The sequence below is a fragment of the Myotis daubentonii genome, chromosome 2 (assembly GCF_963259705.1).
Source record: "Myotis daubentonii chromosome 2, mMyoDau2.1, whole genome shotgun sequence".
NCBI classification, from domain to species: domain Eukaryota; kingdom Metazoa; phylum Chordata; class Mammalia; order Chiroptera; family Vespertilionidae; genus Myotis; species Myotis daubentonii.
The window spans coordinates 134,380,591-134,406,613 of record NC_081841.1 but is presented as its reverse complement, the minus strand read 5'-3'; the positions used below and the strand labels follow the sequence as shown (position 1 = coordinate 134,406,613).

Here is a 26,023-nt window from a genome sequence, read left to right as displayed (position 1 = left end):
AGATCTCAGAGTGTAGGTGGGGGTGGGTGGGTGGGTAGGGAGAGATTAGCCAAATAATTTATATACATAACCCATGGACACAGACAATAGTGCAGTGAAGGCCTGGCGAGGGGTGAGGCTGGGGTGGAAGGGGGTTTGTGGGGAATAAAAAGGGACATCTGTAATACTCTCAACAAGAAAGATAAATTTTTAAAAATAAAGAAATAAAAGACATTTGGCTTTTTGGTAAAGATGATATTTGATTGTCTGCTTTTTGGGATTAAAATTTATTTGAAGGGAGTTGTCCTCACAGGTTCCCTTAACCTATAAGAAGGTAACTATTTCATAACTTATTAAAACAAGTTATTTGATCTAGTTTGTTTGAAAAAATATTTAAAGTAAAATACATTTTAAAAAGCAGTAGAATAAAGGTTAGAAGCTTCCAAAGGAAATTTTGGTGCTAGTGAGTTTGAAAATGTCCCTTGAAATAATTTTGCTAAGTCATCACATGTTTTTAACATATTTTAAAAAATGTAATCTAAGTTTGCTACATTTATAAACTACCCTTTCTTAATTATCATTGGTTTATATCAGGAGTGTTGATAGCCTGAAATCGATTTGTCTATGAGAAGTACATTAAAGTCTATTTCTTCCTAAGTGTATCCCATATTTATCAGCATACCTTTTGTTACCAAGTGGTAGTAGCCTCTGTTATGTTGTCAAATGTTATTATCCTTTTTCTCTTTAGACGGCTTCTCCTGGATGTCACACATCCTGATTTTCTCTTCTTTTTTAAAATATATTTTATTTTTTTAGACCAGTTTTATTTTTTTTAACAATTTTATCTTTTTAAAATTTTATTTTTATTGATTTTAGAGAGGAAAGGAGAGGGAGAGATAGAAACAGCAATGATGAGAGAGACTCATTGATTGGCTGTCTCCTGCACACCCTCTTCTGGGGATCGAGTGTGCAACCCGTACATGTGCCCTTGACCAGAATTGAACCCAGGACCCTTCAGTCCTCAGGCTGACGCTCTATACTGAGCCAAACCATCTAGGGCTAGAACAGTTTTGGATTTATATAAAAATTGAGAAGATACTACATAGAGTTTCAGTATACCTACACCCATTTTCCTCTGTTAATTAACATTTTACATTAGTGTGGTACATTCGACAGTTAATGAACCAGTAATAAATAATACATTGGCATTAACTAAAATCCATAGTTATTCAGGTTTCCTTAGTTTTTATCTAATGTCTTTTTCTGTTCCAGTATCCCAGTTATAATACCGTGTTACATTTATTTTTCATATCTTCGTAGGCTACTCTTGACTGCGACAATTTCTCAGACTTCCTTTGTTTTTGATGATTTTTTCACAGTTTTGGGGAGAACTTGAGTATTTTGTAGGTGCTCCTCTATTGGAATTTGTCTGATGTTTTCCTCATGATTAGACTGGTGTTACAGGTTTTTCAGAGGAAAATCATAGAGGTGAAGTTCCATTTTCAACACATCCTATCAAGGGTAAATACTATCAACATGACTTATCAACTGTAGACATTGACCATGACCACCTGGCTGAGATAGTGTTGTCAGGTTCCACTGGAAAATTACTCTTTTTCCTCCTTTGTCATACTGTTCTCTTTGGCAATGGTCGCCAGCCAGTAGTCTGTCTGAAAGTTTGGCGACCGCTGCTCTTTGGAAGGGAGCTTTATGTGCAGGCCTACTTAAGGAGTGGGACGTTATACTCTGGAGGGCAAAGTATCTATATAAAAATTATTTGGAATTTTTCTGCAAGGGATATGTATTTATTTATTCAATCACTTGATATCAGTATGGACTCATGGGTATGCATTTTATTTTTATATTATAGTCCACTGCTACTTTATTTTGTTGCTCAAATAGTTCCATTTTGGGTCATTGGGAGCCCCCCTCCCTCTTTTTTTTATTGACTAAAGTTTTACATAAGTCTCCTTTTTCCCCAATTGACCACCCCAGTGTCTGTGTCCATTGGTTATGCTAATATGCATGCATACAAGTCCTTTGGTTGCTTTCTAACCCCTCCCCCTCCCCTTTACCCCCCCCCCCCCCGCCCCCGCTCTTTGTCTCTGGATCTATTCTTGTTCATCAAATTATGTTGATCATTATATCCCACATATGAGTGAGATCATGTGATATTTATCTTTCTCCAACTTGTTTATTTCTCTTAGCATAATGCTCTCCAGTTCCATCTATGATGTTGCAAATGGTAGAAGTTCCTTTTTTTTATAGCGGCATAGTATTCCATTGTGTAGATGTACCACAGTTTTTTAATCCACTCATCTGCTGATGGGCACTTAGGCTGTTTCCAAATCTTAGCTATGGTAAATTGTGCTGTTATGAACAAGGGGTGCATATATCCTTTCTGATTGTTGTTTGTTTTCTTGTGATATAGTCCTAGAAATGGGATCACTGGGTCAAATGGGAGTTCCATTTTTAACTTTTTGAGGAAACTCCATACTGTCTTCCACAGTGGCTGCATCAGTCTGCATTCCCACCAGCAGTGCAGGAGGGTTCCTTTTTCTCCACATCCTCACCAGCACTTATTGCTTGTTGATTTGTTGATGATAGCCATTCTGACAGGTGTGAGATGGTATCTCATTGTCATTTTGATTTGCATCTCTCAGATGATTAGTGACTTTGAGCATGTTTTCATATGTCTCCTGACCTTCTGTATGTCCTCTTTTGAAAAGTGTCTATTTAGATCCTTTGCCCATTTTTGATTGGATCATTTATCTTCCTTTTGTTAAGTTGTATGAGTTCTCTGTAAATTTTGGAGAGTAAACCCTTATGGGGAAATATCATTGGCAAATATGTTCTCCCATGCAATGGGCTTTCTTGTTGTTTTGTTGATGGTTTCTTTTGCTGTGCAGAAGCTTTCTATTTTTATGTAGTCCCATTTGTTTATTTTCACCTTAGTCTCCATTACCCTAACAGTGGTCGGCAAACTCATTAGTCAACAGAGCCAAATATCAACAGTACAATGATTGAAATGTCTTTTGAGAGCCCAATTTTTTAAACTTAAACTATATAGGTAGGTACATTGTTATTAACTTAATTAGGGTACTCCTAAGGCTTAGGAAGAGCCACACTCAAGGGGCCAAAGAGCCGCATGTGGCTCGCGAGCCGTAGTTTGCCGACCACGACCGGGGCCTAGGAACTGTGTCTTTAAAGATATTGCTATGACATATGTCTTCTATTTTGCTGCCTATGGAATCTTGTAGGATTTTTATGGTTTCCTGTCTTACGTTTAAGTCCTTTAGCCATTTTGAGTTTGTTTTTGTGTATGGTGTAAGTTGGTGATCTAGTTTCATTTTTTGCATGTATCTGACCAAATTTCCCAGCACCATTTATTGAAAAGACTATCTTGACTCCATTGTATGCTCTTGCCTCCTTTGTCAAATATTAATTGAGCATAATGGCTTGGGTCAATTTCTGGGTTCTCTGTTCTGTTCCATTGGTCTATATGTCTGTTCTTGTGCCAGTACCAGACAGTTTTGAGAACCGTGGCTTGGTAATATTACTTGATATCTGGTATTGTGATCCCTCCAACTTTGTTCTTCTTTCTCAGGATTGCTGTGGCTATTTGGGGCCTTTTTTTTTTTATTATTCCAGATGAATTTTTGGAGAGTTTGTTCTAGATCTTTGAAATATGCCATTGGTATTTTATTGGGGATTGCATTGAATCTGTAGATTGCTTTGGGTAGTATGGACATTTTAATGATGTTGATTCTACCAATATATGAACATGGTATGTTCTTCCATTTGTTTATGTCTTCCTCTATATCTTTTTTTTAATGTTCTGTAGTTTTTTGAGTACAGGTCTTTTACCTCCTCAGTTAAGTTTATTCCATGGTATCTTAATTTTTTTGGTGCAGTGGTAAATGGGATTGTTTTTTTCGTTTCTCTTTCTGTTAGTTCATTATTGGTGTACAAAAAGGCCATAGTTTTCTGGGTGTTAATTTTGTATCCTGCTACATTGCCGAATTCATTAGGTCTAGTAGTTTTTTGATGGAGTCTTTGGGGTTTTGTATGTATAGTATCATGTCATCTGTGAATAAGGACAGTTTTACTTCTTTTTCAATTTGGATGCCTTTTATTTCGTTGTCTTGTCTGATCGCTATAGCGGGAGCCCTTTTAGTTGGTTCCTGTGTTGCGTTGACATATCCCTTCAATATAGTGTTTCTTTTTTCTTTTTCTTTTTTTTTTGAGCACTTTCTTATTTCCTGGTACTAAAGGGTGTCCCAAAATTCACACAATAAGTAATTTTGATAGAAAACACAGGTTTATAATTAAAAATTGTAATTTTTTTTATTGATTCATAAAGTATACAGTATAGGGTTATGTATGAAATAGCAAACTGGATTATCATGACGCGATAGCAAGCACCATTAGCTGTTACTGCCTGAGCAGCCGCATTTTCGAAGAAGAATGGTCCGATGATGCCTCCAGCCCCAAATCCGCACCAAACAGTGACACGCTGTGGATGCATTTGTTTCTCAACAATCACTCGTGGATTTTCTGAACCCCAAATGCGATAATTTTGTCGATTAACCAAGCCATCAAGATGGAAATGAGCCTCATTGCTGAAGATGATTTTGTTCGAAAAATCAGCATCCACTTGTTGTTGTTCCATAATCCATTCAACGAACTCTGTTCGCTGTGCGGTCAGTAGGCTTCAGTTCTTGAGTCAGTTGAACTTTGTAAGCATGAAGATGCAAATCTTTCGTTAGAATGCGCTGTAGAGAGCTTCTTGAAATGTCCAATTCTTTTTTTAAAAAAAATATATTTTATTGATTTTTTTACAGAGAGGAAGGGAGAGGGATAGAGAGTTAGAAACATCGATGAGAGAGAAACCTCGATCAGCTGCCTCCTGCACACCCCCTACTGGGGATGTGCCTGCAACCAAGGTACATGCCCTTGACTGGAATCGAACCCGGGAACCTTCAGTCTGCAGGCTGATGCTCTATCCACTGAGCCAAACTGGTCAGGGCGAAATGTCCAATTCTTGACCACAGTGCCAAATTGATGTACCTGGACTCTCAGCAACACTCTCACGAACTGCTTCAATGCGACTGCTCAGGCAATAACAGTTAATGGTGCTCGCTATCGCGACATGATAATCCAGTTTGCTATTCCATACATAACCCTATACTGTATACTTTATGAATCAATAAAAAATTTACAATTTTTAATTATAAACCTGTGTTTTCTATCAAAATTACTTATTGCGTTGAGTTTTGGGACACCCTTTACAAGGTGCTCCAGGATCATCTTTACTGTTTCCTGCTTCAGCCCTAGAATCAGCCATTTCTTCAAAAAGTCCCGACTTCCTTTATTGGAGAATGGTATTGGAAACTATGATCTGGGTGCTTAGTGTAGTAGTTGCTATAGCAGTGATGGCGAACCTATGACACACGGGTCAGAGGTGACACGCGAACTCATTTTTTTGGTTGATTTTTCTTTGTTAAATGGCATTTAAATATATAAAATAAATATCAAAAATATAAGTCTTTGTTTTATTATGGTTGCAAATATCAAAAAATTTCTATATGTGACACGGCACCAGAGCTAAGTTTGGGTTTTTCAAAATGCTGACACGCCGAGCTCAAAAGGTTCGCCATCACTGTGCTATAGGGTGTTGGTGGTTCTGGGATTTCTCAGCTGACATAGCAAAGAAATATATGTATGTATATACCAGCCCATTCTTGTTGCTCCAAATTTTCACCAGCATTTTAACTTAAACTGTTTTAGTGCTTAGCCTGACAAGTGTGTGGTGATAGGTATGTTTGTCTTAAAGCTAATAGGCTTGAAACATGCCAGCCTATTTAGTTTAATGCAGTTACTTATTGTTTAATAATGGTTTCCTAAACTTTCTTTCTCCTGACTTCTATTTAAATTTATAATATTTTGGGTAGTTATATTAATTATTTATACACTACTTTAAAAAATAGTATGTAAAATCAGCCCTATAGGGGTCAGGTATATGGTAGGTTAGGGCATATGGTATTGGGATTGTTTGTTTTTTTCCAGCTTTTATTATTCTGCAGGCTTGTAGTAGAAATTATCTTTTGGTGTCTGGGGATTGCTAATAGTAACTCCAGGGAGCAGATGGATAGTCCGTTTGCAGGAGTTACCTTGATTCTTAAGGCCACAAAGTGGATATGGTGAGGACTATGCATGTTTCTCAGCCTGATCTGTGCTCTCTCCCATTCCTCCCTCCCTTGTTTTCTTTATGATATTTTAAATTTGAATACTTTGTTTCTGAACTTAAAGTTGAAAATTATGTTTCTTATATGAATCTTTGAGCTCTTACTGGGTATCTTGTAGAGTTCTGAAATTAGTGGTTCAGAAAAGGCTATGTATGTGCTTTTGAGAACAGAGACACTCTATATACTAATTTAATTTTTTCCATGTTTTGTTTTGGTATAGTTCTCTTAACTAGTCCATTTATTTGTTAGTATTTCTTACTTTATAGAAATAGTTATGTTCATATTGCCAAGCAGCTGAAAACTACACTTTAATGTTTCTTCCGATTTCTCTATGTAGGAAATTGCACAGAGTTTAAAAGATGAACAGAAGAAGGTACCTTCAGAAGCTTCATTTTCAGATGTTCGGTTAGAAGAAACAGAGTCTAATAATCTGAAAAAATCTGGTATGTTATAATATTTTAACTTCCAACTTTTATGTATTCATTTGAAAAACTTTGAGGACTTGTCACATCCCAGGCATGAAAAACAGCTTGTGCTTTTGTGGAGCCACTCTTTAGTGGGGAGATATGGACAACCCACAGACATACTAGTAATTCAGTGGTGACAGGCTAAAGGTATGCACAGGGCACTCCTCTTGGACCATGGAAGAGGACCATCAAAATTATGAAGGGGAAAAAATTATGAGGGGAGATGAAATTTGAGTGCAGGAAGGTTGGTTCAGTGAGAGGTGTGGTGTCTAAAAGCTGTAGTGTTTATAAAGATGAGTGTGAGAAAGCCAGGTGAAGTAAGGTTAAGATAGAATGGGATGGAGGGTGGCATGTGGGATTGGAAGACTGTAGCTGCTCTGGAAAGTCAGTGCCTAGGACTGGGTTAGAAAAAAGTAACGGAAATGTAGGGGATAACTCGGACTTGGGTTATGCAAGGAGCAAACTTGTCCAATAGTCCTGGGTACTCATGAGTTACCTAGACAACAAGCTAGACAGGAAGTAAGACATCCTTTCTCCCCACCCCTAGATGTAAAGGTAACACTAAAGCTCAGCTCTCCATAATACTGGCTGTGAGTGGGGGACACTGAAACTTCATGGACTTTAAAGACCCCCAGCTGCTCCCAAATCCCCAGGTTTAGGGCATTATGAACACATTTTGGATGGATCATGAGAATTCTTGCTTCATATTACACAGTGTTTTACAAAGTATCATACTTTAAAAAGATATTAGCTTGTAAGAACATGTAATAAATAACTTCAAAATGCAATGGGTATTTAATTTTAAAGCGTGCCTTTAACATTTATGTAAAATGTTTTTTTGTACTCGTTCAATAGAAACTTATCTGGCCACTGGGTAAAGCTAGCAATAAAACTACTGGCTTGCAATGTGTTAAGTATTCTGAGTCAACTCTATAAACAGTTGGCACCCCAAATCCAGATTGCTGAGCAGCTTGGGTATTCCCCAAACCAGCGGTCGCCAACCTTTCGGACCTCACAGACCACCGGCGAGGTGGTCCCCAAACTATTTTATTATGCTTGCTAGGAGGAGAGACCCACAGGGGGTTGGAATTTTGTCCTCTGAAATAGAATCTATGCCACGTCCTGGTGTACCTCTTGGTGCCAGTATCTATCTTGGTGCTAGTGTATATCTTAGTCCTAGTGTACACCTTAATCCTAGTAAATCTCAAGAGTTATTGGAGAGACTAGAATACATTTTGTCTTACCAACACTGGCCTTGTACGTTTTCCCTTCCCCCCAAAAGCCTATTCTTTAACTGATACCTGGCTTTATAATAAGGTATTGTTGGCAGAACTGTAGAGACTGGTTAGGAGGTTGTTTCTTTTGAAAGAAAGGTGGTTTGAACCAGGGTGTGACAGGGGGATGAAGAGAAGTGTATAGATAAAAGATATGGTTGAGGTTTGAACCAATAGAATTTGACGACACTCTAGGTGTGGGGCTGAGGAAGATTGAGTAAGGGCCATATGGAACAACACAGAGCATCTGTGCTATGTGGATCTAGGACTGTGTTGTCCAGTATGGTAGCCACCTGGCATGGAATATGTGAAATATGGCTAGTCTGAATGCGGACAAGTGCATAAAATACACACCAGATTTCAAAGACTTAATATAAAATGAAGAATGGAAAATATCTTATTAGTAATTTCTACAATGATTACATGTTACAGTGATTATATTTTAGATATATTGGATTAAGTAAAATGTATTAAAATTAATTGCTCTTGTTTCTTTTTCCTTTTTTCCCCCTAGCATTTTAATGCCACATTTATGGCTCACATTATATTTCTGTTGGAAAGGCTACTCTAGAGCTATAAAGAGGGTGACTGGTTTAGAGATAAAGATTGAGGTAGTTGATCACCCCGGGACAGAGAGTAGAGTAATAATAGCAGGTCTGGGGAGGGTGTCTCAGCAGATGCTGACATTAAGGAGCAAATGGAGGTAGAGGAATGTTATGGGCTCACTGAGAAAGAGTAGCCAGAGCGGTCAGAAGCAGGCAAAGGTCTAGGGCAGTGATGGCGAACCTTTTGAGCTCAGTGTGTCAGCATTTTGAAAAACCCTAACTTAACTCTGGTGCTGTGTCACATATAGAAATTTTTTGATATTTGCAACCATAGTAAAACAAAGACTTATATTTTTGATATTTATTTTATATATTTAAATGCCATTTAACAAAGAAAAATCAACCAAAAAAATGAGTTCGCGTGTCAGCTCTGACCCGTGTGTCATAGGTTCGCCATCACTGGTCTAGGGTGTGATTGAAGCCAAAGGAGGAGGAGTTGACAGTGTATTTTGAGTAAACAGGTGAAAAATAGAAAAATCACGAAGATGTTGTGGTCAGAGAGTAGGATTCTAAGATTTAACAATTAAGAGGTGAGGTAGTTTGGAATATAATAAGAAAGTCTGTAGAAAGTAATTTTGAAACAAAGTCAAGAAAATCTGCGCGGTAGGTCATGAGGGATGGAAGTGAAGATCTTTGGAGTTGGGAAGGTCTATAAATGATACCGCTTAAAGCATGGAAGGCAAGCGGTCAGACAGACTAGCTTTGACTAATATTCCTGTTTAACATTGCTTTGTTTGTTTGTCACTCCCTGACCTCCATGAATTCCCACTTGCTCCCATGTGACTATATATAGATCTGCCTCCTTTTTAATGACTGCACTGTATTCTGTAATGTGTATACTGTTCACCTACTCCATAAAGATTATTGATCATAGTTTGGGAAAAGCAATTAGGTTGAGTATGTGAGAGTACACATGAATACATACATCCTATATAATAAAAGCCTAATATGCTAAGTGTCCGACCATTCGTTCAACTGTTCGACCAGTTGCTATGATGCGCACTGACCACCAGGGGGCAGATGCTCTGACTGGTAGGTTAGCTTGCTGCTGGGGTCCAGCCAATCGGGACTGGGTGAGACAGGCTAGATAAGCCTGGAGCCCTCCTGTGGTCCCTCCCTGGCCCTGATTGGCCCCAATCAGGACTGGGCGAGATGGGCCAGACACACCCTGGACGAATCTGTGCACCCGGCTGGTTTTGGCCAGGCTGAGGGACCTCACTGGTGCACAAATCCATGTACCAGTCCTCTAGTATGTACATACTGTGTTAAATCTTATCTGTCACTGTTTTAGGTTTCTTATGGCATTCTTGATGGAAGATGAGGTTAGAGAAAGTGGATGCCTCCAGCTAATGGTAGCTAATGAGAACAGTTTATAGTTGCTGTGTAAATAAGACAAATCTACATGTGAGTGTAATGCAATTTCTTTTCCATTTGGGTTTTTAGGTTCAACAGAATCTCTCACTCCTAGACCACAGACCACAATTTCTCCAGCAGATCTTCATGGAATGTGGTATCCTACAGTTCGACGAACTCTTGTCTGTCTCTCTAAATTGTACAGATGCATAGATGTACGTGTAAATTGCTTTATCCTTATCTGTACTATAAATTGCTTTCACATATATATATGTATATATTATTATTTTTTGGTTAATCCTCACCCGAGGATATTTTTTCATTGATTTTTAGGGAGAGTGGAAGAGAGAGGGAAAGACAGAAAAAAACATCGATGTGAGAGAAACACATCGATTGGTTGCCTCCTGCACAAGCCCTTACCAGAGCCCAGGCCAGGGAGGAGCCTGCAACCAAGGTACGTGCCCTTGACTGGAATCAAATCTGGGACACTTTGCTCCGCAGGCTAATACTCTATCCACTGAGCCAAACTGGCTAGGGCTAGAAATATTTTTTAAAAATCTATTTTTATTGATTTCAGGCAGGAAGGGAGAGGGAGATAGAGACAGAAACATCAATGATGAGAGAGAATCATGGATCAGCTGCCTCCCACACACCCCACACTGAGGATGCAGGCATGTGCCCTGACCGGGAATTGAACCTTGTGGTTTATAGGTCATCACTCAACCACTGAGCTATGCCAGCTGGGCTCATTAGAAATATTTTTAAAGTTTATTTTAAGATCTTGATACAGTATTTTGTTTGGTATTAGAATCATATGGGTTTTTTTTAGGTAAAATTTAAGATCAATCTAATTTAAGAATTCTTAACCTGAGCATTCTGTAGACCCTTAGACTCCACTATTGGGCTCTGGGCAGTCTGTGAACACCTTGATGTTGTGGGTAAAATTGTGTATGTATGCTTGTATTTGTGTCTTTCTGAGGAGAAGGGCTATAGCTTGTATTGATTCTCATAGGAGTCTATAATCACAAATTCAGAACTACAACTTAATTCATTTGTCTTAGTTTGTAGATGAAGAAAAAGAGATGTAGAAAGTTAAGTGATATGTCCAATGTTACATAGGTATAATATACATTTAGTATTTAGATTAAGTATTAAATGAAACTACTTTAATTTAGTTTTGCACTCAGTTTAAATCACTTTCCTTAACAAGTAGTATTAAGACTACATATTTTTTCTAATCATGGACTGATTTTAGTTATTTGCTGAAATTAGCAGTACCCTCTCCCCCCAATTTTTTTTTTTCAGCACCAACTTATACTGTGCATTCATTTCAGGTAACAGTTATTTTAAGCATTTCAGTTTCTGATTATCAGTCCCTGAAAGATCAGATTTGTCTACAGTTATTTATGGCTAGTGTTTGTTGCTGAACCAAAATAGTTTGTAAAATTCAGTGTTTTTAATTTTTATTGATTTTAGAGAGTGGGAGAAGGCCAGGGAGGGGTGGGGGGAAGAGAGAGAGAGAGAGAGAGAGAGAGAGAGAGAGAGAGAGAGAGAGAGAGATGTGAGAGAAAAACATTGGTTGCCTCCCACACGTATCCAGATTAGGGATTGAACCCGCAATCTGGGTATGTGCCCTGACCGGGAATTGAACCCACCACCTTTTGGTGGATAGGACCAACTGAGCCATACCAACTAGGTCAAAATTCAGTGGTTTTAATTCATTAAAAAAAAAATTAATTTGATTGTTATAACCCAAATAGCATATATATAGAGAAGTTACTAAATACAAGTCATGTAATTGTTGTCCAGATGTCTCTGTTTCTTAAGCGTATGGGTAAAGGGATATGTGCCTTCCCCTCACTATGAAGATGCTCCATCTCAGCGTAGGCCTGACAAAGTGCACAGCTGTTTCATTGGCTCAGTGTAGTGCACGCTACTCAATATCTATTGTAACTGCTCAGTTACTGGATTTTTTGCTTGGAGATTTTGAAATTCAACCATGAAGTGCCTTTTGCCCAGTTTCGGGACTTTTAGAGGTGAGGCCAGGCCTCCTCTGCAGAGTACAGAGTTAGATGTCTCAGCCTTTTTGCCCAGCTGATGAGGTCTCTTCCAGAGGGAGGTTTGGACACTGGCATGACTTTTCCCCAGGTTCCCCAGTAGGCGTATTGAATGATGGTGTTATGCTGGGCTTCTGAAACTTTCTACAGTGGAGCCAGGCTCCCAAGGGAAATGTGCAGGGGGTATATTCCACATAGAGCCCATTGTCATCACAGGCCCTAGTGAAGCCTCCTAAGTCCTTAACAGGGATTTTAGTCAAACAGCAGGTAGGCCCGAGGACGCCACCTTGCCTGCATTTACTTTATGCCCTAGGCCTGCCTATTGTTTTTTCACCTGGCTACATTCAATCTTATCCCTCTCTATCTTACCCATCAAAGGCGAGGAAAGAAAAATCCAGTGAAAACCCCATGAAGGCTGAGCAGGGGAAAGAGAGGGTCTTCAGTCTTCCTTAAAGTAGGGTCAGTGACCTAGCAAAGGGAGCCCTCATCTCTTCTTACTACAGCAACATGGATACAGAAGAGAGGGACCAGAAAGACCATAGCATAAAGAATGAGACCAGGGCCCAGGACTGTGGCCTAATAAATATTTTTCTCATACTCACCTATCTCAAGCCCATCTTGGGTGGAATGAATACTGGGAGGGAAGCGAAGGGACTGATAGGAGTCCCTGCCCAGACCAGCATGTCACACCTCTGGGAAGATAGAGAAATGACAGAATTAATTTAAGAATCATAAATTAATGGTGATGGGTGGGTGCATATATGCATGGCCCAAGGACACAGACAACAGGGCAGTGAGGGCCTGGGGTGGGGGGAGGGCAGGCTGGAGGGGGTCAATGAGGGAAAGAAGGGGACATGTAATACTTTCAACAATAAAGATTAAAAAAAGGAATCATGTTTAACATTCTATTTTGTAACCTGATTTTTAAAACTTAATTGTATTTTATAAGATTATATGACCTCCTTTAGCATTTTTTTTGATTTCATGCACAGTGTTCTATAATTTAGATTTACTAGTATTTTATTTGTCAGCCCCTTCATTATTGAACATTTAAGTTATTTCAGTTTTTTGTTCTTTTAAATAATACTGTGATGAAGAGCTACATACATGACTCTTACAATACACTACCCATTAATTACTTGGGATAAATTTTTAGAAGTAGATTTATTGAGGGTTTGTTTTAAAATTGGCTTTATATATATGTATTTTTTTTAAATTTTTATTTTATTGATTTCAGAGAGGAAGGGAGATGGAGAGAGAGAGATTAGAAACATCAATGATGAGAGAGAATCATTGATTGGCTGCCTCCTGCATGCCCCTCACTGGGGATCAAGCTTGCAACCCAGGCATGTGCCCTGTTCGGAAATCGAACCGTAACCTCCTGGTTCACAGGTTGATGCTCAACCACTGAACCACTCTGGCTGGCTTGGCTTTATAATTTTTAAAAAACAACCTGCAACATGAGATCATATTGGAGTGAGAGCTCTATAAGGTCAGAACTACGTCAGCCTTGTCTCCCCACCACTGGTTGTGTTTCTAGCACCTGCACAAAGTTTGGCATGAAATAGGTGCTCTGGAAATATCAGTAAAGGGCCGCATGAGTGTTTCGAGAAATGCAAATTACGAAACTTTGTGTTGGTCTAGAAAGGTTTATCTAGAATAGGAAATTGCAGGAGGAATGTTGCCAGTAATATAAATGATTCCAATCCCTCCCTGTACTCAACTTACGATCTTTTTTTGTTTGTCAAGTGCTACAGGGTGATGTTTCTCTTTTATTTCACCAGAGGGCAGTGTTCCAAGGATTATCACAGGAAGCCTTGTCTGCCTGCATTCAGTCGTTACTTGGAGCATCAGAATCTATCAGCAAAAACAAGGTTTGATGAAGTGTTAGGTGAAACCTTGTTACCTATAATAACATTGGGGAATACAGCATTTATGTATAGGCACATACATATAAAGGCATTTTGGCAGGAGGATTTCTTTGATTAATGACTTAATTTTGAGAGAAGCTAGAATTTCATTGTAGTGCTAAGTAAAGATGATACTGTGTAAGAGAACTCTAAGTTTGCTAAAGCACCAAAAATAATAATTAGGTTATAAATTCTATAGGATAAAAGTTTCTTGTTATAGCCTTAGCAAGTGGAGAGGTGCTAGATTGCTGTTTTCCTTAGAATACCAAAACAGGGTTTTCAAGGAAACATAGCAAATTATAATCATACCTACAATGATGTTTTATTTTACATTGGTGTTTTAAATAGTTTAAATGGCCTCACTTGGAGGAAATAAGCCAGTTAGTTTGGAAGACAGGCAATTGTGGCTCATGGGCTATATGATAGAATTCGTTGCCATGACTTTGTGACTTACAGTTTTTAATTAGTAAGGGATCCAGGGCTGAAAACAGCTGCCATGTGCTTCTTCCACGGCCCCTGAGATTTTTCCCAGAAGTACAGCATGGTTGAAAGTGTTGCTGTGCTAACTCTTCACTTAAAATATCGCTGTCTACAGGGAGGGAGCTGTGAGGCTGTTTCCAGCTAAGATTTCTTTGCTGCTTGGAGTATTCAAACCTTGTTAACCTTTCTGGTCTTCCAGATTTATAAACTTGATTTCTAACTTCAAGGCTTTAGACAAATTTAAAAAAAATCTTCTCACAAAAGAGATTGGGACTCAGTTGCTAGGAAAGTTCTCCCTTTGTTTGTGACCACTATTCTCCCATTTATGGAATGGGGAAGGAAATGACATGTTGATACGGTACGGGTACTACAAGAGGATGGAAAGTTAAGTTATAGACAGGCAGGTTTAAGTTTTTAAAAGTATTTCCAAGTCTGATTTTGATAATCCTCCCCAGAGGATATTTTTTCCATTGATTTTAGAGAGAGTGGAAGGGACAGGGGGAGAGGGGGAGAGAGAGAGATAGAAAGAGAGGAACATTGATGTGAGAGAGACACATTGATTGGTTGCCTCCTGCACATATCCCAACCACAGTCAGGGATTAAACCTGCAACCCAGGGATGTGCCCTTGACCGGGAATTGAACCTGCAACCCTTTGGTATGCTGGCCAACGCTCTAAACACTTAGCAGCACTGGCCAGGGCCATATTTTTTATAATAGGTGAAATATACATAAATATGTAATGAAAACATACATTAGAAAAATATAGCATTGAAAGTTTTTGAGTGACTGGATTTTTCCTCCTTTCCCCTACACTTTTATTTAACTTTTCAAATTTTCTACAATGAGCATGCATTTATTGGATCAGAAGGAAAAAAGTTCATATGCTTATGTCCTCTTGTACCTCTTTTTTTAAGGGAGGAGCTAAGAGCCTTTTGATTAGTCAGTCTTTGCCCTCATTGCCTCTTTTATCTCATTCTGTTTTCTACATATTATAAGGGGTGTAAGTATGTATGAGGGAGCCCTCAGTTTCGTTAGCAAATTTATTTTCATGGCTGAGTTTGTATACTTTTGCCTTTCAGCTTTAAAAAAAAAAAAAAAAAGAGTTTATTTGAGCCAAACTGATGACATGTGTCAGGGAGTAAGTTCTCAGATGCTCTGAAAAAGAACAGTTTTGCAGTTTCTTTTATGCATTCGAAATTAAGAAAGGTATGTAAGGGAAGATTACATGGAGGTGGGAGAAAGCAAGATGAGGATTGGATTATTGGACAGAAGATTATTTGCTCTCTTGAGGGTGGTTACATCTTAGAAAGAGGAGTCTAGAAAGAGGCATTTTAAAGTATGTTCATCTAGATTCACAGAAACAAGGGACAGGACTTTAAGACAAAAATAAGCCTTTTAGTAAAGAAGTTGTATTCCTGGGGCATAACTACCCATTATGACCTTCCTGGTTAGGATTTTATGATCAGAGGATCCTGAGGTTACTTTTCATTGAACCCCTTTTTTTTTGTCCACAGTTCCCCCTTTTGGTTATAAATTAATCCAAAGGATGCATTGATGACCAACCTTTTGGTTGGACAGTGTAGTCTCACAGCGCAAGAAGGCTCATTCCTAAGAAAGCTCAGTGTCGATGTTCTCTTATTGACTATTGGGGATGAGGCAATACCATAATCATGGGATCTGAGTTGAGGCTGAATTTTTCGCAAAAAAGGAAAGAACAGTTAAATGGAAGGTAGTTAGGTCATATGGGCTTCATTGTGAATAAAACACTGGATCATTTCTATTCTGTGAACTCTCATGTTTGAGTTTTGCCTAATTGCCAAGTTCTGTCTATTTTTCTATATTTGGCATCTAGTATAACATTTACATAAGCCATGAAAAGAGTATAACAGTGATTTTTTAAAAAGTACTTTAATATCTCTATATATTTTTAGTTGATTTCAGAGAGAGGAAGGGAGAGGGAGAGAGAGATAGAAGCATTAATGATAAGAGAGAATCATCAATCGGCTACCTCCTACACGCCCTTTACTGGAGATTGAGCCTGCAACCCAGGCATATGCCCTGACTGGGAATTGAACTGTGACCTCCTGGTTCATAGGTTGATGCTCAACCACTGAGCCATACTGGCTGGGCTTAACAGTGTTCTTATACATGTTTAGTCATCATAACAGTTGAACTATATACAAAAACATAAAGAACAAGTATAATTATTATTATTATTACTTTTTAAAGTTCTCACCCAAGGATATTTTTCCATTGAATTTTAGAGAGAGTAGAAGAGAGAGGGAAAGATAGAGAGAAGTATTGAGGTGAGAGAAGCTCATCGATTGGTTGCCTCCTGCACAAGCCCTGACCAGGGTCCCAGGCTGAGGAGGAACCTGCAACTGAGGTACGTGCCCTTGACTGGAATCAAACCCGGGATCCTTTGGTCCACAGGCCGACACTCTATCCACTGAGCCAAACCGGCTAGGGCAAATATACCAGTAATTATTATTATGCCTAATATCATTAGCATACAAGTAGAGACAATCAAGCAAAATGGATCCTGAGTTCAACATCAATCAGTCTTGTTGATGTTTTGCAATAGCTGTCTATCTCTGATGTTAGCAGCTTCTCATCCTTGAGGAGTCTTTGATGTCCATTGTAGGTGGAGGCGAGTGTCAGAGGTCGGTAGCTGTCCATTTGTGGTTATGTTCCTGATAAATTCTAATTCTCTTCCAGCGAGATTGGGGAGCGTCTTTATTTGATGTTCTTTCTAAAAAACAATATCTAAATCTTTGTCTCCTGGGAGCTCACTGTGAAAGGAAGCCGTTATCAACTTGGTATTTTCTTTAAGTGACTCTATCAAACCTTGGCAATAGCGTAAGATGTCTCTCAATAATGTCAGCTCATAGGTTCCTTCATCTGAGTTCAGCTTAAATGCACAATGATGCATAAAGGATTATAAAAAACAAAAAATGGGGTTTGCCAGGGAGCTAGGAAAAGAATCAACCAGCCGTTGTGGGTTTCCTGTAGCCTCGACTGCTAGTATATAATTTATGATCATTGTTTACCCATATATTATACCCTAGAAGTTTTTCATCAATTATTTTACAATGTTTCTCATGCAATTTAACATAAAAAACAAATCCTTTGAGGTGTTCCAGGGGCCGTTCTGGTACACTGCAAAGTTATTCCTATGTATATTGAGATTTTAACCCTTAAAACCTCAATTTTGAATGAAAATTAAGAAGTAAACAATTTGCATTCTTTAGCTTAGCAGATTTATGAGGACATTTTATAACCTCTAGAAACATATTTCATAGTTTTGTAAAGCCCAGGTAAAATAAAGACATGTCTGTTTTACTTAAACCAACAAACTTAAACTAGCTTTTATTTACTAAGGATTAATTTTAGATATGTGAACATGAAAAGCATTTGAGTTATTTTCTGTATGTCTGAGAATTTTAGAATACCCAATCCCTACAAGCACTTGCTTTTAAGTCAATTTTAACAATACCATCCAGAGGTAGAAAATTATTTCACATTTACTACATATATAGACATACATAGACGGACACAGACAGAGAACAGTTGGATCCAAGTTTTGTTTTGGAGAAACTTATAATTTCTATCTGTCCTTGACAAGTCAAGTTCCAAATGACCTTTCCCCCCTTTTAAAAAATATGTTTTTATTGACTTAGAGAGAAAGGGAGAGGGAGAGAGAGATAGAAACATTGATGAGAAAGAAATATCAACATCTATTAGCTGCCTCCTGCATGGCCCCCATGGGGATTGAGCCTGCAACTGGTATGTGGCCTGATAGGAAATTGAACCAGGGACCTCTTGGTTCATGGGTCGATGCTCAATCACTGAGCTACACTGGCTGGCTCCCCTTTTAAAATAGGACAGGCATTTTAATACCTCAAAGGAATGGGTGGACACCTAAATGACATCATAGGTTGATCCATTTATGTAAATCCTCTTTTTGAAGCTTTGAGAGACCAATTAAGTATGCTTTCTATTCTTTCTGCCTAATTTTATAGCCCGCTTTTTCTAATTGTGAGTGCAAAAGATTAGAAGTATCAAAGGATCCTCATCTTGGCTATCTTAGTATTAACAGGAGGCTGACTGTTGTAGGACTTGTTGGTCTCAGAGGCATGATTTCCCCTGTTAATTTTTTGTTGTGTTTTGTGGTTTGTTTGTTTTGTTTTTGTTAATCCTCACCCGAGGATATTTTTCCATTGATTCTTAGAGAGGGAGGGAGGGAGATGGGGAGAGAGAGACATTCATGTATTGCCACATGGATTGGTTGCCTCCTAAACAGATTGAGCCTGTAACCCAGCTTGACTGGGAATGGAACCGATGACATGTGGGCCGATGCTCTAACCACTTAGAAACACCCCAGGGCTGTTTTGTTTTTTTCTTTTTTCAACAATATGTTTTTATTGATTTTTAGAGAGAGAGGAAGGGCAAAGGCTAGAGATAGAAACATTGATGGGAGAGAAACATCAGTTGGCTGCATCCTGCATGCTTCCTACTGGGGATCGAGCCTGCAACCCAGGCATATGCCCTGAGTGGGAATTGAACCAGTGACCTCTTGGTTCATGGGTTGACCCTCAACCACTGAGCCACACCAACTGGGATTTAAAATTTTTTTTTTTTATCTTCACCCGAGGATATGTTTTTATTAATTTTTAGAACTATAAGAAGGGATGGAGGTAGTAAGGGGGGGGGGGAGAGAGAGAGAGAGAGAGAGAGAGAGAGAGAAAAACATCAATGTGAGAGAGAAACACCAATCAGTTGCATCCTGTATACGTTCTTACTGGGGATCGAACCTGCAACCCAGGTATGTGCCCTGACTGGGAATCGAACCTGTAACCTTTTGGTGTACAGGATGATGCTCCAACCAACTGACCCACCCAGCCAGGGCTCCCCTGTTAATTTTGAGATCTGTAAAGTCTGAACAATCTTCTAGGAAAAACTAGCCCTTATGTGCATGAGTCAGATGCAGGGAATATCCCTATAGGGACTACTTTACACCCTAGAGGAAATTTTTCTCAGGCAACCCCACAAAGTTTACTAGTCGCCTAAGAATACCCAAGCAAGAGCCAGAGAGAGGTTAACAGATGCTTTCCAAGGCACAGGCCCTTCTCTATCCCTTTTCTCGAGGTGAAATTACTGACACCCTGCCCTTCTTCCCAGGCTTCTCTGGGGTCAACTACACTACTGCACTGGGCGACTCCCGGCGCCCATCTCCGCTACTCTGGTTTCAGGGTCTGAACAACTATCATCACCCCAATGGCTGTTTGGGTTGGGGAAGCAAGTGTCCTTTCTCTGTTGGAGCGAAAGAGAGTTCAGTCTCTCATTTAACCAGGGAAGATTTTGTTCACATCCTCAGTAAGCAATCCACCTAAAAAGCTGAGAGTAAAAGCAGCACCCCATTTTCCCCTTTTGCTTTAGTTATCTCAACCCTTACCACATTGAGGGTTTTCTAAGAGCAGTTCAAATAAAGTCATGGCCTGCTACTTGAAGCAAGGAGGCCCAGAATTCTGAGAGAAACTCACCCAAGTTCATCCGATGCCAAGTGGAGAGCTGGTGGGGCACAATGGGTCCTTGCTTGTACCTTGCTTTGCACCAATTCCAAATCTGCAGGGTGCTCCTGGGTGGGCTTCTTTGGAATCCTGCTGACTATGTCAAGTAAATGTTGATGAAAAGAAAACATCTAAATCTGTAGAGAATTTTTATAAGAGTTCATTTGAACCGAACTGACAAATATGCTGGAGAACCAGATCCCAACTCCTCCTCAACTTTTTAAAAAGTCATCAGTGGAAATAATCACTTAATGTCTAAGAGAGTTTTTTAAGACAAGAAATTGTTCTTGTATACTTAAATTGAGCATCTACTATATCATTAAATTAAAATGATACTGTTCTGGATCAGTAAAGTAAATTGAATCTATACTGTATTATTTTGTCCATTGTAGTTGTTAGTTCTTTTTTATTTTATTTTTATTATTCTTTTTTAAATTTCACCCAAGGATATATTTATTGATTTCAGAAGGAGGGAGGGAGGGAGAGAGAGAGAGCAACTTCAATTTGAGAGAGAAATATCAATTGCTTGCCTTCCCGAACTCACTCCCACTGGGGATTGAACCCACAACCTAGGTATGAGACCTGACTGGAATTGAACCTGCAACCTTTTTTTGGTGTACAGGACGACGCTCCAACCAACTGAGCCACCTGGCCAGGGCTGGAGTTGCTAGTTCTTTTGAAAGGAGAGCAAATATTCAAAATGTGCAGCATTCCCCACTTAGCTAATGCTCTGTTCCAAATGCAAAGGTAGTTTCCATCAGTCATACTTATGTGTGTACTTAGAAGGTGGGGAGAGACCATAAAGGAGTCACTTTGTTTCACAGCCCCTTTATTCTTTCCCTGTATAATATATAATGTCCTATATAATAAAAGGCTAATATGCAAATTGACCAAACGGCAGAACGACTGGTTGCTATGATGTGCACTGACCACCAGGGGGCAGACGCTCAACCCAGGAGCTGCCCCCTGGTGGTCAGTGCGCTCCCATAGGGGGAGCGCCGCTCAGCCAGAATCTGTGCTTATGGCTGGCGAGTGCAGCAGTGGTGGTTGGAGCCTCTCCTGTCTCCATGACCTCGCTAAGGATGTCTGACTGATGGCTTAGGCCTGCTTCCTGCAGAGGTTGGGGGGAGTGGGCCTATGCCACGTGTTGGACATCCCTGAGGGCTCCAGACTGTGAGAGGGTGCAGGCCAGGCTGAGGGATTCCCCCCCGCCCCAAGTGCGTGAATTTTGTGCACCAGGCCTCTAGTGTAGTATAATTTCATTGAAATATTTTCAAGGTAGGATTCTATTTTGAGGAGGAGCAACCAGCCTTGCTCTTGTTTTGTAGAGGCTCTTTTCTGAAGTGAGAGCTATGATTATTCACTCTTTGGGTCAGGGCTTTGAGAACTAAGGCTGAAACACAGACTCTTGTGGATGGGTCCTGAGAGGACAAAAGGAGATGCAGAGACTTTCAGGGTATAGGTAGCCAGTGCTCTGTTGGTGGCAGGATAATCCAAAATGGCAAGCCCAAATCATTGTACATTTGGAGGCTCCTTTTGTACTTTTGTATAAATATGAGTATTTCTGATGTTCTGGATTTTGAAACCACTTTGATCAAATAGTGAACGCTGCATTACTGAAGAGAAGCTAGAAAGGCATGGGAGGACAGAATTGTGCTCACACTTTAAACTTTTATTTTACTTCCTGCTCTGTGCTGGTGTTCTCTTCTGCTTTTGCACCAAGTTAAAATACGTTTGACTTCTCTTTCTGTGTTGCTTTACAACCTTCTGTCAGATTTACTTTCTAGAATATGCTAAGTAGAGCTGGTAACAGTGTTAGTAACAGTTTGCAGCAAGATTTTTCCAGATAATTCTAATCTGTATAATATGGGGAGAATTCGTTGCACAACAAAGGAGTGTTGGTGCCATAAAGTTATGCTAAGGGTAAAAAAGTTAGGTTAGGGCTCATAAACTTAGGTTAATATTGATTAATAACATATGTTTTTTATATGTTCATATTTTTATTTAATCTGATAACATACATTTTCTGTCTTATTTAGACTCAGATTGATGGACAACTTTTTTTAATAAAGCATCTGTTGATTCTTCGTGAACAAATTGCTCCATTTCACACTGAATTCACCATTAAGGAAATTTCCCTGGACCTCAAGAAAACTAGAGGTACTTTATTGTCCTGGCTGGCACAGTTGGGTGTGTTCGACCTGTCCAAATGTATCAGCACAGGGTATAGGTTTATTTTATGTTCATCTGCAATTTTTTTGCATGCTGTGCTTGCTAAGCATGTCACTTGTTTATACTAAACTGAGCATCCTAATTACATCTAACTTGCTGTATTTCCTTTATGAAGGGAACTATATCTGAGCATTTCAGTTTGTAATATATCATTACCTCTCTTAGACTCTGCCATGTACTACCATAACCAGTTAAAAAATGAAAGATCAGTATAACAGCTACCTACAGTGTCAGCTAATTGGGATGGCTTTAAACATTGAGTTTGTCAGTCCATTAACATTCCCTGGGTAAAGGGAAGAATATTTATCTGAGTCTGAAAAAGTCGGGTTCTGTTTCTGGCTCAATATTTCCTGGCTCTTGCGTGATCTTGAATAGGTGTCTTAGCTTTCCTATGCCAGGTAAAATGAGCAGAATCAACATATCATGATACCTTTACCAGGTTATCAAATCAATTAAGATCATTAAGAATGAAAATATATGTAAACTTAAGGTGTTTAATATAAGTGGTGTTATTATTAAATCAGTTGGTTGTTAAGTAATGTAGATAGGATCTTGAGTTGGTAATATAGGATCATTTTGGGAAAGATGCCTCATCTATCCTAATCATTTGTCTCTGAATTAATAAGCGATGATTTCTAAAAGATCAAAGTAGTTATTTTTTAAGATGTTGACTTTAAGCAGTGAAGAGTATACCACACATATCCTTCATTTTTCTTAATTACTTACAAAATTACCTAAACGTTATCTTTTCTTAATCATTTTCAAGAGAATTCAGCTCTAATAACTTAAGCCATTCATTTATGTGATGAATGAACTTCTCTCTTATGTCTTGGGGGAATTGAGAAAATTCAGTCACTCAAATTATTTTCTGTATTCTGTGGTTCAGTGGAACTCCAAATATAGGATTTCCAAGGGTAGTAGTAGGTCGTTCCCTAATGACTGTGTCTATAAATTAGTAGACTTTATTTAACTCACCTGAGAACCAACGTGGTCTCATCATGAGTCATATTAAAACAGTTCGTTCTTTTTTTTCCTTAATGCTCTTGTCTTTCCACCACAAAGAATGCTCTTTGGTTCTGTTGGAATTTGGATAGTAAACTTGTGTGTTATTCATATTCTTGGTGATTTTTTTTTTTTTTTTAAACAGCAGCCCAATTTTCTGGCTTTTATCCTCAGAGAATGCATAGTTTTTCTAGAGCTTATTCTCATCAGAAGCTTCTGTCTCTCAACCATTCTAGTGGATTTTCTTCTTTCTTTTCAATGTGAGATGTGGGAATAGTGCTCTTTACCTTGAAGAATGCCAGGCACTGAGAGTCCTTACTTTATTGTATTGGTGGCCTGATCTACTTCCTTTCACTTTTTAAAGTTCATAATTTGTTGCTGTTGGGTTCTAGTATAGATCCACTGAGGTGTGAGAAAATGAAATATCCTAAAATTTTGGCAAGTATTGGTTTAAAGTATGTTTTCTCGAAAGTATATGTAATTCTGCCATATGCTGATTTGATTCTGTTTATTGCAGACACTTTGTCAGTTATCTTGTAGGAAAGAGAGCAGACACAAAGAGGCATTTACTAAAGCCTTACTCTGAACACTGGATCTGATAGCAAGTTCTTTTTCAGTAAGATCAGGTTCAGGGCAGTAAGTGCAATTGTGGTAAAACTACAGTTGGAAGCATTGCATGCTTTGCTTTCTCCAGTCTCTCTGGCAAAGCAAAGCAAAGCAAAAAAAAATGGTCTTTTCTGATTATCCCTTAATAATACCTGCTATCTTTACTTTTAAGCCTCTAACCTTTCATGACTAATGTTATATCTTATTGCATTTGAACATCAATGAGACCTCGATTAATACTTCATATAGATCTAGTTGGTCTGGAGGTTAAGGGGTAAATATGTCCTTTTGGTGTTTTCTTTCTGGCTGACACATTGGTTTATTCACTCTACTTCAAATGAATAAATTTCTGTGCCAGCCAGGATCTTAGCAAAAGAAGCTGGGTAAGTATGTGAATATTTCAAAAAACAAACTATTAAGCATTATAAGAGTAAAGCAGTGAAATTGTCAGGTAATCATTTATCATTTTTCCTTTTTTCTATAAGTGAATAGTTAAGTTTAATAGTCATTTTGCATTTCTGACTTCTAGAAAATAACGATATGTGGGTACCGTAGCCATCTTGGCACTAATCTCAATGTCATTGTGGAGATGAGTTGGTGAAACCGAACTGTTCTTGCTTTGTGATAATAGAGAACTAGTGTATGTTATTAACACTCTGAAACAGTAACTCAGTTTTTCTTTTGAAATTGTACATATTCACTGGATGAGTAATTTTGTTTCACAGATGCAGCATTTAAAATCTTGAACCCTATGACTGTTCCAAGATTTTTTAGGCTGAATAGCAACAACGCCTTAATAGAGTTCTTGTTGGAGGTAAGAAGGAATCTGTTTCGTTTGTGGTGGGAGATAAGTGGCATTCTTTACATATCTGGTAATTTTTAAGCACGCAAAAGCAGGAGGAAATTGTCTTTTTTAGGGCACTCCTGAGATAAGAGAACATTATCTTGACTCTAAAAAAGATGTAGACCGTCATCTGAAATCGGCCTGTGAACAGTTCATTCAACAGCAGACCAAGCAGTTTGTAGAGCAGCTGGAGGAGTTCATGACAAAGGTATAGCCCTTGATGCATATTTGGTAAAGTAATTTTGAATTCTTCCCTAGATTTCTTTTTCAATTAATTACTCTCTTGTGAAACTCTGGCAGAAAGAGATAGTGAGCCTAAGTCTTAATGATTTCGTCTAGGACATCACCTTGTTTCTTTTTATAGAAGCTTTTTGTTTTGAATTTTTATATAAAAACTGCTTATAGCAGACCTCTGGTTACCTGTGTTACATTGAGAGTATCTGCATGTGGTATGGGACTCTCACTTTTCCTAGATTAGCACCTGCATGGCAGTCCTGCTTATCAGGGCTTCCTGTTAAGTGGGTGAACTATTTTCCTCTTTGTTTTACATGCTATTTCTCCCTTCCCTTTGCACAGATAATTGAAAATTGATTTTGTATCATTGCATTGTGTTTTTTTGTTGTTGTTGTTAATCCTCACTGGAGGATATTTTTTCCATTGATTTTTAGAGAGTGGAAGAGAAGTGGGAGAGAGAGAGAGAGGAAGAGAGAAAGATCAGTGTGAAGGAGACACATTGATTGGTTGCCTCCCTCGCGAGTCCTGACTGGGGTTGAGGGTTGGGGATCATATCTGCAACCCAGGGATGTGCCCTTGATCAAGAATCGAACCAAAGACCCTACAGTGTACAGGCAGATGCTCTAACCATTTAGCAACATTGGTCAGGGCTCATTGCATTGTTAATCACCAGATATATGAGTTTATAATCATCTGTTTTTCTCTGTCTCCTAGCTAAAATCCATTAACTATCTAATGCCAGCCACTGAAAAATTCAGATCATGACTATTTTGACTTTCCTGTTACAATCTAATCATTAAAAAAAATTTAAGTGTTTTTACTAAGGACTTTCCTCATAAAGATGTTTAAAAAGTCTTGAAATTAACTTTACTTTATTGAGCCTTTACTGCTTGTCCAGACTTGTATTAGAAAACGTCATAAAAAGAATAGAAGTATCACAGACTTTTCTCTCAAATTTTCTTAACTAAGTCTTAACTGGGAGACAAGATGTATCTATGAAATGACCAGGAGATAGCTAAGCAAATTGTTCATTAGTGACTTGTTGCAGGCATCAACACTAATACCTGAGCCTGAGATAAAAACAGAATAGATTAGTTTTAAAAAACAATAATTACCACAAAAGCAAATATAGAAATGTTAAACCAGTCAAACTACTCTTTA

General features: G+C 38.7%; 1 protein-coding gene across 7 annotated transcripts in view; it reads left to right on the top strand.

Moving 5' to 3' along the window:
• COG3 (component of oligomeric golgi complex 3) overlaps positions 1-26,023 on the top strand; it is an 86,715-nt gene that overhangs the window by 45,419 nt on the left and 15,273 nt on the right. For 4 of the 7 annotated variants that reach the window (XM_059684638.1, XM_059684636.1, XM_059684642.1 and 1 more), the window contains 6 exons: positions 6,565-6,670; positions 10,017-10,141; positions 13,768-13,857; positions 21,984-22,104; positions 24,510-24,598; positions 24,702-24,836. In XM_059684638.1, coding sequence (XP_059540621.1) covers positions 6,565-6,670; positions 10,017-10,141; positions 13,768-13,857; positions 21,984-22,104; positions 24,510-24,598; positions 24,702-24,836 — 666 coding nt within the window. The remainder of the gene's footprint in view (positions 1-6,564; positions 6,671-10,016; positions 10,142-13,767; positions 13,858-21,983; positions 22,105-24,509; positions 24,599-24,701; positions 24,837-26,023) is intronic. The other 3 variants (XM_059684639.1, XM_059684643.1, XM_059684637.1) reach the window with 2 other exon arrangements.